The sequence below is a fragment of the Astyanax mexicanus genome, chromosome 16, assembly GCF_023375975.1.
Source record: "Astyanax mexicanus isolate ESR-SI-001 chromosome 16, AstMex3_surface, whole genome shotgun sequence".
Classification (NCBI taxonomy): domain Eukaryota; kingdom Metazoa; phylum Chordata; class Actinopteri; order Characiformes; family Acestrorhamphidae; genus Astyanax; species Astyanax mexicanus.
In genome coordinates, this window is record NC_064423.1 from 33,170,961 (window position 1) to 33,185,611 (window position 14,651).

The following is a 14,651-nucleotide window of genomic DNA, read 5'->3' on the forward strand; positions in this document are numbered from 1 at the left end:
ATATATTTGAAGAATATTGAGAAACCTAATATATATAATGATAGGAAAGACCCTCTAAGCATTAGTGAAATTACTGCACAGAATGTAAAGTTTCTCATAACTAGTTTTTTTTTCCCTTATCTTCCCATCAAGGAGGAACAAAAACTACAAAATGAAACCCAGTCTTCCAAAGGTGAGTTTCACCTTAATTTAAACTTCTTAACATCAATTATAAGACTGTCATACAAATCCATTCATTTTCTTCTATCCGTGTATTATCTGCTGCAGCATCTCCTGGATGTGAAGTCTTTGAAGTACCTGGGTAACCTGACCCTCCACGACCGCATCACCAAATCGCTGCTACACCTCCACAAAAAGAAGAAACCGCCAAGTATTAGTGCCCAGTTCCAGGTGCGTGTTTCCATTATATAAGACTAATTATTAATTTCACAGAACACTGCAGATGAAGAATGAATGTTTTAGGAGTGAGGAATGAGAAGTCTGGCCCGGCTGGAGGATCTTAACTAAACTGAGACGAGATCAGCGACGGGTTTAAGTCAGTGCTTTGAATTACAGCAGTTGGATTGTGTAATATGAATCTGTTACAGGATTTGTTTGTTGTTGTGTCCAATAGCAACATCCTTAGCCACTCAGAGAGTGCATGAACTCATTTAGTGAATAATCAGAGACAGAACAAAGCCAGTGACTCGTTACGCTATCAGCCGCAGTATGAACTGTGTGGATCCCGCTCGGTGGAGAAAATGCGGAATTCTCTCCGATTCCTCATGCTGATGGTTCCGGCTCACGTTTCCCCCAGCAGAGCAGCGAGGGAGAGTCTGAGAGCCGTAAACACCCCCGGCTGTCTGCAGCCACGCAGTCTCTGGCAGCCAGCCTGCACAAATGTGTGGATGACTTCACTTCCCACATCCTGTTGTGGGACTGATTGCTCTCTTTTTGGGAGAGGAGAAAGTGAATTCCTGACCACCGAAATAGACGCTTTTCCTTCCTCCCTCCATGCAGACGTTGGCATACATGCGCAGACGCCCACAGGCACATGCACAAACACACACTAGTTGGCCTAAGGTGGGGCCTGGCTGTGAGCAATGTGGCCCAATTCCCTTGTTCTTAACTCCCAGGCCATAAATCACACTCATCAAGGCTGATGGGTTCCTAAACACTGGTTTGGGATTTTTTTTTATACAATAAAGCAGTATAGAATATAGAGTGCAATTATAGAGTATATTTTTTTTAAGTTCTTCTTAAAAGTATATATATATATATATATATATAGTAAGTTTGTCACTTTGGTTTGATTATAAAATGTCCAGATGTAGTGTTACAAGCCTTTTTACTACACTGTTATTCTCCTTTAAAATTAAACTTATTTTTATTTTGTGCGTGACAAACTCTCTTCCATGTTATTGGATGATTTACAACACCAGGAATTGCCTCACAGAACATTTAATTTGTAGCATAGTTTTACAATGTGTTTTATTTTTTCAATCGTACCAGTGTCCTCTCAGTGTGATGTGCTGTTTGCAAGCTAAGAGGCTTTAGTCGTGTTAGCTTTTAGCCTTTCCCCTTCTCACTTCACTGTGTTTTGCTTTTTAAAATATTTCCTTTATGATGTGTGCTTAGAACCAGTTTCCAGTTCTCATATATGTGTGTGTATATATATATATATATATATATATATATATATATATATATATATATATATATATATATATATATATATATATATATATATATTTTTTTTTTTTTTTTTTTTTTTTTTTGTGGAAATTCATGATTGTGAGAACAGAGAATAGATTTTGCCATTGGCTAGCATTTTAGCCTAGTACGGATTCTGTAAATCTGCTTTATGATAGTATTTGTTGTGAAAATGTTATATAAATATAATTGAAATGTGTTATTTTGATTAAAGGCTTACCCCTTTCAGGAATTCCCATTGTAGATCAAGTGGACATAAATATTGTTGAAATACAGCAGATATGTATTGCTCTTTATACAATTACATTTTAGGCCCTGAAGAGTCAGATTTAACTTAATTAGAAAGAAAACTGAGATTTATTTAGTTCCAAGGAAAATATAAATTAGTTTGACATACTATGGCCCCTTTATTGGACAGGGAAATCATAATGTCATTCTTTATGAATGTCATTCTTCTTTCATGTAGATTCTTGTAGCAGGAATTTAGGCCACATCATTTTGGCCCATTTCTGTTGGTCTATTTGTTATAAAATGTTCTCATGGAAAGCAGACCCCGCCTTCAAATCTAGCTGTAAATACGCTGCACACATGAAATGATCTCACACTAGAAATAACTGAAATTAAGTCTGTCTCATGACTTAATGGTGATGATGTCAGCCACATGATGTAACGATTAACTTGTGTAATGTCTGTCCTTTTTCTCCCTCAAGGCATCTCTTAATAAGCTAATGGAGACTCTCGGTCAGTCCGAGCCCTACTTCGTCAAATGCATCCGATCAAATGCAGAGAAGGTACTTTCACACATCCAGCCCACTTAACAATGCAGTAAGCTCCTGAGATGACTGTTAAGATGTGTTGCCAGGAATGTACTGATGTTCTGTTCTTTTTTTCTGTTTTCTTTATGTAAGCTGCCCTTGCGGTTTAACGACAGTCTTGTGCTGAGGCAGCTTCGCTACACAGGCATGCTGGAGACGGTTCGCATCCGACAATCAGGATACAGCATCAAGTACACTTTTCAGGTATTGAGAGGCATACACAAACACTTGACTTATACGCAGAGTTTCAAATGAGACAGACTCCTCCATCAACTTTCCCTTATCTAAAGCCCCACCCACTAGATCAGTTAGTGCTGATTTTATGTGTACCATTCATAAGATGCTGAGTGCTATGGCTAAAGGCAAAAGAAAATCACACATGGCATGGTCAGCAACGGCTTATTTGCATAAAAGTGACAGAGCCCTTAAAAGGCTAATTCTGAAAGGGATTGAAACTGACAAGAATAAAGCTGGTGAGATCTCTTATGTGAGTTATTTTGTGCAAAGAACTTGTGGACATGTTTTGTATAGCCCATAGACCTATAGACTTATTCTAACTTGTTTTAAAAGTGGTTTATACTTAAAAATAATCATATGTCACAGTATTTTTTCCACAAAGTGTATGCAACATTTAACTGTAGTAACTTACCTAGTAATTTTAGGTATTTTCTGCAGTTAGAAATGTAGAACGTTCTCCACAAGGACACACTTAAGGCACATAAACCAGATGCCTCTGGGTGTTTTTTACCGTGAGCCATTCACTTTTTCCTCTGCTGAGGGGTGTATATTGGTGATGTCATGTCCTGTGTCCATTCGTGACTGTGGTATCCAAGGCTGAAATCATTGTTTCCAGTTTTGACCTCTTCCTTGCCTAGGTGTGGTCAGTAAGTGCTGAGTTATTGTTGCCATCGTTTGTAAAACACTGAATACTGAAAGACGGAAATGTGTAGGTCGTTGTAGGTTACACACATATAAATGGCATAAAGCTGAATGATGCCTATATTATCTTAAACAACTTATTGCTTTTATTAAATAATTACAAAAAAACAGCATGAAAGATGAAAAATACACTAATATTCAATTCATAATGTAATTTATTTAATTTATTGAAATAAACAATTCCGAGCAACAATGTGGATTCCAGGAACGCATCTTTTTAATAAAGAGCTTTTCTTTAGATTTTGGAAGTCCCCTCAGCCTCGTGGCCGAATGACTCCTCAAAAGCTGAATTAAACTGTCTTCTTGTCCAGTACTGTGCAGTTTTTATTGGTGAATGTCTGGACAGTGCGCTCACCTTGGCAGTCTGGCCCTCTACAAAGCCTCTCTATTGTCTGTAATGAATGTGGCCTGGAATAATTACATACACAGAGCATCTGTTTCCTATGCTTTCCACCCCTACAGTCTACTAAGAAGGGGCTTGTGTTCCCCTCTGCATCAGATAAATGATTTTCCAGCGATTGTAGTAGATCTGAATATGGCTAATAATCCACTGCTATGTAAATTGAGGTATTGAGATACACATATGTGGTTTGAGGCCTTCTAATAATGTCATAATCTCATAATGTTTTTTTCCTCGTTTCTCATCAGGAGTTCGTCCGTCACTTCCACGTGATGCTTCCGGAAGACCTCCGACCCACACAGGAGGGCATCAGATGCTACCTTGGCCATTTGGACCTCACTCCTGATGGCTACCAAGTGGGCCACTCTATGGTATGTCCTGAACATTAAACCATGCTGTACACTACATTTACAAAAATTTAGACATTTAATATTACAATTTTCTGTTTTAAATAGAAATCATAACACCACACATTTTATAGGTAACTACCATCAAAATGTTATTAATATTGGTAATAGAATATTACAATTGTGATTTTGCAAAAAAGTATATAAAGGTAAAGAAAAAATGTGAATTTATTGAAGTTTTGTCATCAATATCAATCAGGTTGAAGGTAATTTAAAATAGAAAAATTTAAGAAAGTATAAAATGTAGCTGAGCTAAAAGAAAAGTAGTACATTTATTGACATAAATTGCATAAATCTAAAATATATTTTTAAAAAGACATTTAATTTCAAGAGCTTTGTCAAATAAAATAACAAATATATACTTTTTGAAGTTTTGAATTATGGTTGGATGTTGATCCTCTTGGAAATGCAGCAGTAGAAAACTGTAGAAAAACATTCCAGTACATATTTTCTGACATAAATTATGTAAGTAATTAATTAGAGTAATTCTGCTCTCTCTTTATACAGCACAAGCGTACTGAAGGAATCAAGACAGTCATGTCTAACATCATCCATTAACTATATTGAGAAAAAAATCACTATAATGCACAAATTTTGCAGTAAATTTTGCTTTTATTAAACATCAACCAAAAAACACAACAAAAAATATATTGATATTCAGCACTGTGGTTTTGTATGATTGTTATTTATTATTATATATCATTTATAGAATTAAACATTATTTCTACTGAGCACAGTAGGCAGTGATTGCTTTGCTATGAAACTTTAACCTATCAGATTTTAAAATCCATCTTTGATTTAAAAGAAAGAGCTTTTTACCATCACTATAGTACTACTACTTGTACTATATAGGTCCACTCAGCTTCATAGCTCATAATTCAATAACTTACAGTAACTATAAGTACTTTCCACCTCTTGTGTGCACAGATTTAGTTTTCATTTCAGCGTTAGGAAAATATACTATAAAATATATATTAACATGTACCTTTTAATTTATGGCACTGTACTACTTAATGAAAAATCACCATACATTAATAATGCAGTGAAACTGCGTAATTAGCTGCTTCCTATAATTGTAGTGCATGTAGTGAATATATACCACCACTCCTATAAGAAAATGTTTGGACACTGTTGAATGCACTCTAGAGAAAATCACATCACTCATTTACACAGTTTATCATTGTAACTTTGGTATACCATCAGTTAAAGGAAAAGAACCGTCTCTACTAAAGATGTCGTCATTACAGAGAGACAAATGAAGACATTCCAAAGCTAGCTGCTCTCGCTAGCTGTTCTCTAATACCCATAGGATGACACACTGCCCGCTCCTATTAGTTGAGCTCCCAGAGAATGTATTGCATGCAGATTGGAATGTGACTGGTGTTGGTTCTGTGTGTGGTAGGTGTTCCTGCGTGAGGTGGAGCGTCAGTTGCTGCAGGACCTGCTCCATCAGGAGGTGCTGAGGAGGATTGTGGGTCTCCAGCGGCGATTCCGAGCCTTGCTGGAGAGGAAGAATTTCCTCAGGATGCGAGAGGCTGCCTGCCTCATCCAGGTAATGTTACTGATAATAGACAGGACAGTAATTTATCTAATACTAGTATACTTATACATTTTGTACTATTATAATTGTATACAATAATAGAAAATTATTTATACCTGATGTTTGCATGCATTGATTTTCTGGCTATAGGCGTCTGCGTTAGGGGTGTGCCATATCGTATTATACACAATAACATTGTCATTTATTTTTATATCTTAATTGTGCTCACAAAAGTCTACTGTTTTAAAAACAGTGTATTATATAGTATATAAGTATTAAGAAAATTAAATATTAGTTTTTTTTTAGATTTGTGTAATTGTTTGTTTGCATTTGATGTGCATGCATTAACAATGTTGCACGTATTGTGATAATGTATTTTTAGACAATGTAAATTTACAAAATTGACCATTTTTTATTCTACTGATTGGAGAGAGAGAGATGGAGAGAGAAAGCTAATATACTAGAAGTTTTAAACTATTATACTTATTCCAAATATAACATTAATGTTGTTGCAGTAGTATCATTGAAATTTCTTTAAAATAATTATTTTTGTAATATTGCCCGGCATATAGCTATCACAAAAATGAAATATATGAAATATCGTGAAATTACTTTACGACCATAAACTGTGTGATATTAAGTAAGTAAATACATTGTGGATTGACCTTGTTAGACATTGTATGTGGTGAAAGTGTTTCAGCAGTTCAGTTTCTGGTCCTTTACTCCTTCACTGAAAAAGAGGATTAATGGTACAAAGAGCTTTACATGATGGAACAAAAATAAATATGGTCAGTGCAGTAATCCCAGTGCAGTGGGAAGGACCTGTGAAATATAAATAGTGTAAACAGTGTTATTGCCAATGAAAGCCTATATAAACTGTTCTGAGTGAAGTGTTATTATAATGTCAAACCTATGAACAAATCAAATAATTTTAAACACACTTTTTGCATTTCTGTCATAGTGCTGTAAGAATTAATGCCAAAATGTTTACTTGCTTGCAGTTTAGAGAAAAAAATATTTTGCATTTGAAAAACAGGGTATCTGCAGATCCATAAAAGGTTACACAATGTCATACATTTGTTTCTTATAAATTTGTACTTACTTTGTCTTGTTTTACTTTGTTTTACTTTGTAAAATGTTTTGAACCCATCCCCCAAATGTCAGACAGTAAATACAATTTTCGGTTTAAAAAAAAAGAATAAAGTACATTACATTTTGCAGTTTACAAATTTCATGTGCAAGTTAGCTTATTGATTTACTGATAAACTAAGCGTAATCAAGTTAGCTCTTATTTAGCATTTACTATACAGTAGAAATTGAGAAATTTTGATTTATTTTTAATGTGTGCAAATCGACATTAACACTGAAACAACACTGAAAAAAATCTATTAATAGACTATCTCTCTGTAGACACAGTCTCAAACCACCAGAAACACAGATTCAGACTCAGTTAGAACACATATTTCAAACACTGCAATAAATCAAATACTATTTAAACACACGATAATAAAAAAAGTAAATAAATCCGTATTACCTAATATTATTTGATAAAATTTGCACATGTTTTCTGTTTAGCTATATTTAGGTGTATATGTATATGTGAATATAGTTTTTTGTATATTTGTTTTCTTTCTCTTTTTTTATATGCTGAACTACGATGATTGTTGTAAATAAATAAGTAATAGAGTATTAATAGTCCTCCAAAGAGAGGGGCTGGTGACGGGCCAAAATATAAAATAAATACTGGTTTGTCAAACACCAAGAATCACAATCTCAGTGTACTGATGTATGATTTTTGCCTTTAGCCTCTGACTGAATTCCCCATACCTGCAGATACTCCTAAATATCTTAATTAGCTTCATAATCACAGAATCTGGTGCTGTCACTTACCAGATCTCACACAATGTTCTATACTCTTCATATGCAGGACTGGTGGCGGGGCTGCCAGGCCAGGCAGAGGGACGAGCAGCTGGAGTACGATCATACCGTCCAGCAGGGAGCAGCAGTGTATCTTCAGGCAGTGTGGAGAGGTTTCCGAGAACGCCGCAGGTACTCTCTATGGAAGGACTCGGTACTGGTCCTCCAGAGGAACTGGAGATTGTGCTGCTATCGACGGGGTCGAGCTGCTCTCACGATCCAGGCCGCCTGGAGATGCCACAAGGCGAGGGAGCAGTACCTCCTGCTGGGCCACATGGTCATCCTACTCCAAGCGGCATGCAGAGGCTGTTTGGCTAGGCAGAGGTAAGCTACTGCCCTCACTACAGAGGCTTGCTTTGTTTAGCCATATTGCTTAATAATGCAGGCAGTTCGTTGAACTCTAAAATGGCCTGGATCAGTCCAATCCATAAACTAAGCTTGTTCATGCCCAGATCTTACTGGTGGTCAGCCGAGCAGAAATCTCCTTATTCGTTATTGCTAATATTACACAAACACTGCAGCACTAAGTAGGAGCAGTGTGTTGGGGTGAAAGTGTAGAATTGTCTCAGAGGGAGGTTCACATTGAGTGGAACTGCCTGTTAGAGTGCTGTTAAACTTTTAGATTTTACCATTTGTTTATTTGAGGGTTTTGTTTTGTTAGTTTAATGTGTTTTTCGTTGTATTCTGGTAATTATGTATTTAGTCTCACTCCAGCAAGACCAGCTTGCTTCATGTGCAGGTTTTCTGCTTTCTTTCCAATCTGTAGGTTTAGAGAACTAAAAGAGCAGAAGCTGAAGGATTCTCAGTTGCTGAATGGACAGTTAGGCCCATCTCCAGAAGAAGAAAAGCTTAGGATCATGGGCCTGGACCTGAGCACGTGGGAGGACCGCTCTTACGAGGAACGGGAAAGGAGCCTACAGCGCCTCAGCGAGTTGGAGGCCTCTCAGGAGGAGCCACACAGCGAGGCTTTGGAGGAGATTGAGCAGAGCGACAAAAAGGTGAGGTTAGACGAAGATGAAGAAGCAGCAGCAGCAGCATCTGCATCACGGGCAGTGATTCCTCAGGTGGTGGTCCGAGAGAGATCGAGAACGCTGGATGATTCTAACCAGAAGACACGTGCCAAGAGGGAGAGCCGGCGGATGCGGGAGCTGGAGCAGGCCAAGTTTAGTCTGGAGCTGCTGAAGGTACGTTCAACACAGGAGTTTGGGGAGAGACGATGGTCTATAGAGCTGCCCAGCGAAGGTGTCCAGTCTCCTCAGGGCACCCCAGACAGCCAAAGCTCCAAAGGCAGCTTTGAGCTGCTTAGTATGGATGACTATCCCAAAGACAGGGCACCATATGCTGAAGCTGAGGACCTCGGATCTCCATCTTCAGCACCAGAAGATCAAGACGTGTTCTATAGCAGTGTTCCATCATCAGTTCCTCCTCAGGATTCTGGTGCTCTCGCACCTGAAAGTCCTAAGAAAGAACCAGCCGTGCAGCCTGTGCTTCCAAAACTGGAGAACTCTCTCCAGACCTTCTACATTCCTCCAGTAGAGGGCAGCTCTGCCGTCACAAAGCCTAGTGTGGAGACTAGTGTAGCATCCTTCACAACACAGCCTGACAGCCCTGCTAAGACTTTAAAAGACAGAAGAGAGTCTTCCCGTAGGCCTGTGGTGGTGGTCATCAGCATGCAGAAGGAAACATTACTCGATAACGAAAGCATAAAGTTCCCAGAAGTCCGAGACAGCTCTGCTCAGACCAGCCTGCCCCCAAGCCCGGCGCAAGCAGATGGGGGTAGCGTCGGTGGCAGCCTGGCTGTGCTGGAGAGGCTGGAGAAGCTAAATGAGGAGAAGCAGGAGCGGCGGAAGCAGCAGCAGCAGCAGAATGAGAAGGAGATGATGGAGCAGATTCGGCAGCAGAAGGAGATCCTGGAGAAACAGCGCAAGTATTTTGCTCAGTATGAGCGGGAGATGTTCGAGAAGCAGAGAGGTGAGGCCTTGCAGAGGATCGAGCAGAGCAGGCAGGAAGGCTCTGGAGGGACAGCTCTGAAGCAGAGGTCTATCTCTGTCAGCTCTGACAGAGGGCCTGCACCCATAGCTCAGCCTGAGCCAGATCTTGCTGCTTCTCCCCAGCTTCAGAGCAAACATCCCACTCCTTCTACAGTGTCTACAGTGAGGGAAAGACCGAAAGACAAGCGCACAGTGCCAGACGGCTGGGCCCCCAAACTTACCCTGGAGTCACGAGATGGTGCAACCAGAGGTACCCCACATAAGAAGCCCCCTCCGCCCCTTAGTGTCAAGATCAACATGGCAGAGAGGCCTGGGAATATATTCTTCTCGCCTAAGGACAAGGGGTCCTTGTCAAAGTAAGTCTAAAGCCCTTGACTCTCCATAGGGTGCTGCCATTCACAGTTCTATTCACTTCTTTTTACCTAGAAACTAATTTCATTGAACGCCTTGCAGGTTTGAAAAGCCATTCACCAGTCAAGGGAAGTCACCAGGAGTTCAGAAGGAGGGCGCCCCCTCAGATTTCAAATCCATGAAAGCACCGAAAGGTCGCGAGGTGAGGAAAATAAACCATAATCTCACATTTGACACCATCAGTCCATGTTAACTGGGGTGTAGTCTTTAAAAAAAAAACAGGAAATGTTATTATTTTTGTCCTTTGCGTGTGCATTTTTCTACGTAATGTAATCTTGTAAGACGAGAGCATTCATTCTGGATCACAGGAACGCACGTTTGTGGTGGTAAACACCTTTTTTTCACGTACAAAAGAGAGGGCTTTTGTAAGAAGAGCGTTTTTATACTTGTGTTGTTATTGTTTGGTTGATCAGGTTGGCAGACCGGGCCATAAAAAAGCCCGCATGGCGCGGACGCGCTCAGACTTCCTGACCCGAGGTTCAAATGCCCCGGGGGAGGGGGAGTCAGAGGAGGAAGAGTATGATGAGACCTCTCTGTCTCTTGGCCCACCCCTCCCCAAGCAGGACTCAGAGGGGGGGACACTAGAGGCGTGTCACAGTGACTCGGAAATGGTAATTAAAACGGTCCGCGCTCCCCCCAAGCAGGCCCAAACCCAGCAGCAGCGTGGCCTCTCTCTACAGCTCTAACCCCTCAGAACCTCCTGATAGACCTCTGTACTACTCACCACTCAAAACAAGCACTGCAAGCACTGTAGATTCTGTAATATTTAATGTAATTTGGGAAAAACAGCTTTTGAAAAGCGTCCTTATCTGTGATGGCACTTATCTGTGATTTGCTCATTAATGTGTGCACATATGCCAGTCATGATCAATTATGTTATTGATTTGTATCAGTACTTTATATGAGCGTGACATCATTTTTTTGCTGACCTAAATATTTCCCATTATGAGCCCATTAACATGAATAAATCTTTTTTTTTTTAAATATATGATTTTAAAATATAGAAATATATAATATATAAATATATAAATATCCCTATTAATTAAAAGTTCATTGTCCTTTAAATAGGTGTTATTGCATAATTATGCTATTTTATTATCATTAAAATTAATAATAAAGCACAGAGCCAGTTAAATCCAAAAACCTTTTTGTTTTTGGTATTTAGTCATAATCTGGCTTTTTTATAAAAAATAATTCAATACTAGTAAAAAGATTTTAAAAAATCAGAATGAATCAATTTCTTTTTAATGGATGAAAGCAGCTGTGGTGCAGTCTCAGTTTCAGCCACACAGATTTGGATAAGCCCTCTCAGAAGTGTTTTCCCATAAAAATGATTAAAACATGTTCTGCGTTTTAACCCACACCGCGCTTTGCATTCTGATTATTGCGCTAGAATAGACAGTAACAGCAACGCTAGCTTCAGGATGCCTGCGTTCTACAGTCCAGACCTCTGCTGTCCACAGATTCTGCTCAATGTCAAATAATGATCACTGCATGCTTTAGGCACCAGCTTTCCCCTCTTTCACTCTCTCTCTTTCACCAGTAGAGCCTCCTCTCAGTGCGAGGAGCAGGACGTCTGCGGCCACCTCGGCCGTTTCTTCACACTGTAGTAGATTCATTCATTACCGCTCACCATCTCCTCGCTTTCTTTTTGTTTTTCTTTTTCTTGAAAAGAACTATGAAAACTCTTTCTTTCATGTGCACTCCATACTTTTACACTCTATGTGCAAATGTTTTACATTTAATGGATTATTATAGGAGTCAGCTCTGAGTCATTCTATGAAATCAGTGCCAATACCATATATCAATTTTTGAAATTATACACTATAACTATACACTGTCAGATATGTGTAAGGATATCTGAACAAAACATACTTTCCCACCTCAGGCATGAAATCTCTATTAGTATTATCCTTTCTAATCAGGCATGGGAGCAACATTCACAGTAAAATGTGACTGGGTAGTAAATCCCATCCCAAAATAGCCGTAGTTCTTTTTGTGGTCTAGTTTCTGACCTAGCACACATGCAGTTTTTTTATTTATTTATTTATTTTTTAATTAATAGTGTAAAAACTAAATTTTTCCATATCTGTTTGGGCTGTTGGGTCAACCTTTTGTTCCTGGTTGATCTGAAGGTTTTGGATACACACTTTTTGGCCACATTATTGTCCATAATGCATTTCATCAAATCGGTATGTTTCATCGAATGACTCATATGTAAATTGTAAAGTATTGTAAAGTAATTGTTTTCATACTTTAAGATATGTGATTAGAAACTCCACCTACTGACGGTAGGTATTCTCTATATATAGTATATATGTATCTACTATATAGTATAGTGCACAATGTAAATCTCCCATGAGTTCAGGATGCTAATATGTATGTGGAAAAAATGTACAGTTTTCTTTTAAACTTTTTGTTTTGTTTTATGTCCTCAATAGCCTTCTCACTTTTTAAATAATACTGCTTTGTGATTTTTCAGCCGTCCACACCTACTGAGGAGCAGAAGAGGATGCACAAAACCATGTCATCTGGAGATCTTGGAAAGAGTGAAAACCTGAGAAAGAATTCACAGGGAGATGGAAGGTGTTTATAAATTAATGCCATCTAATTATTCATTTACTTATATAATATCTATTCTCACAGTTATATAATAGAGAACAGCACCTGGTTTCTGTTGCTTCTGTTATAGCTTTAATTGCACTCACTATGTGGACTTCCACTCCTGTTGTGTTTGGCCTGGAGCTTCGGACTTTTCAGTTTGGTCTGAACCAAAAATAACAAGTATAATATTAATAGAGTTTTATGATAAGCGCCTTGTAAAGTATTTGAGGACATTGTACAATAGAGCAGTATGATATAGAAACAGATAAAAGTCAACTATAAACAAATATAATAAAGTTAAAGATAAAAAAGTACTAGCTGTAAATAAAATTAAAGAATCAAAATAAAAACAGGTAAAGACAGAACATGAGCAAAACCATGTAAATAATGCAAAGGTTAAGAAGATGGTGTGAAAGCACTTTTCAGACCAATTACAAGAAGTTGTTGCAGGCTAAGAAATGACTTTGTAAGCACATTTGTCGCAATATGGGCACAATCGTAGGATGTGCTATACAAATCCCGCTGTCGATTAACCCTTAAATAATGCAAATAATTTAAGGGTGTTTTTTAATGTGTTTTGCTCGTTCTGCTGAGTAATGCACTTTAAGGGAGCCTGATTCTGGTAGGGGGGGGGGGGGGGGGGACAAAATTTGGCACAACACCTGAAAACTGACAGTGCACTACAAATGATTCAGCATAAAGAGAGACAGCCCACATAGGTTATGATGACAGAATATAGTTTTTTCAGGGTTTATACGGTCATGAAAAACCTGGAAAAGTCATGGAATTTAAAAATAGCATTTTCTAGGCCTGGATAGGTTTTGGAAAAATAAAAATACCCAGAAAGTTTTGAAAAGTCATGGAAATTTGGTCTACAAATCTTTTGTGTTTCTGTTTATCGATGGAGAAAATCTATTTTGAGCTAACAAATACCTCAGCTCAGAGTGAATTCAGTAATTTAGCCCTACATAATAGAGCTCACAAGATCTGACACATTTTATTATTAAGGATTGTGTGTCAGATTTATTTTAGGCCTACTATAATCAATTTCAATTATAGTTTTTTTTTGTCCATGTCTGCACTGTTTTAAAAATTGCATGTGCATGGAAAAGTCATAAAAAAATAATGGAAATTTCTTTAGTGTGCTTACTAAACTACAGTGTGAAACCAAAACTAACTGGACCAAATGTAGACAATGAAACTGAAACATGACCCTTGGTTTGGTCTTCAGGCTCATGTTCTGGAAATTGAGTAACTGTGTATTTCCTGCAAATCATTGCATTAGGATTATTGTGTGACTCATTTCTGGCACTGCCTGGTCAAAAAAATTATAAAGTCTCCACCTGGATTTAAGTAAGTAAATGATGTGGGGTTGATGCTGCAGTTGGTCTGCAGGTTTAGGTTCAGCAACAGTTTGTGCTGAAAGAATGAGGTCAGCTGACTACCTGAATATACTGAATATAGACCAGGTTATTCCATCAATGGATTTTTTCTTCCCGGATGACACGACCATATTCCAAGATGACAATGTCAGGATTCATGGGGCTGGAATTGTGAAAGAGTGATTCAGGGAGCTTAAGATCATCATTTTCACACATGGATTGAGAGAGTTCACCACAGAGTCCAGATCTTAACCTCATTGAGAATCTTTGGGATGGGCTGGAGAGGCTTTGTGCAGAGGTCAGACTCTACCATCATCAATGCTGCTGAAAGATCTTGGTGAAAAATTAATGCAACAATGGCTTAAATAAATCTTGTGACATTGCAGAAGCTTATCCAAACAATGCCAGAGCGAATGCACAGTGCCGCAATCAAAGATAAAAGCTTTGGTGGCGACTTTTTTCTGTGGCCAGGCAGGGTATAATAAATTCACACACTCGTGAACACTATTAATGCTAGCTTTGTACCTTCTGAGTGAATGACTAAGCACTTTTG

At 38.5% G+C, this 14,651-nt stretch overlaps 1 protein-coding gene across 12 annotated transcripts in view; it reads left to right on the forward strand.

The window, feature by feature from the left end:
* Positions 1–14,651, forward strand: part of myo9aa (myosin IXAa) — a 156,021-nt gene that overhangs the window by 125,951 nt on the left and 15,419 nt on the right. For 11 of the 12 annotated variants that reach the window (XM_049465445.1, XM_007231843.4, XM_049465438.1 and 8 more), the window contains 11 exons: positions 133–172; positions 268–390; positions 2,403–2,483; positions 2,601–2,711; positions 4,095–4,217; positions 5,656–5,805; positions 7,721–8,034; positions 8,477–10,057; positions 10,155–10,254; positions 10,526–10,723; positions 12,595–12,698. In XM_049465445.1, the coding sequence (XP_049321402.1) occupies positions 133–172; positions 268–390; positions 2,403–2,483; positions 2,601–2,711; positions 4,095–4,217; positions 5,656–5,805; positions 7,721–8,034; positions 8,477–10,057; positions 10,155–10,254; positions 10,526–10,723; positions 12,595–12,698 (2,925 nt within the window). The remainder of the gene's footprint in view (positions 1–132; positions 173–267; positions 391–2,402; positions 2,484–2,600; positions 2,712–4,094; positions 4,218–5,655; positions 5,806–7,720; positions 8,035–8,476; positions 10,058–10,154; positions 10,255–10,525; positions 10,724–12,594; positions 12,699–14,651) is intronic. The other variant, XM_049465443.1, reaches the window with a different exon arrangement.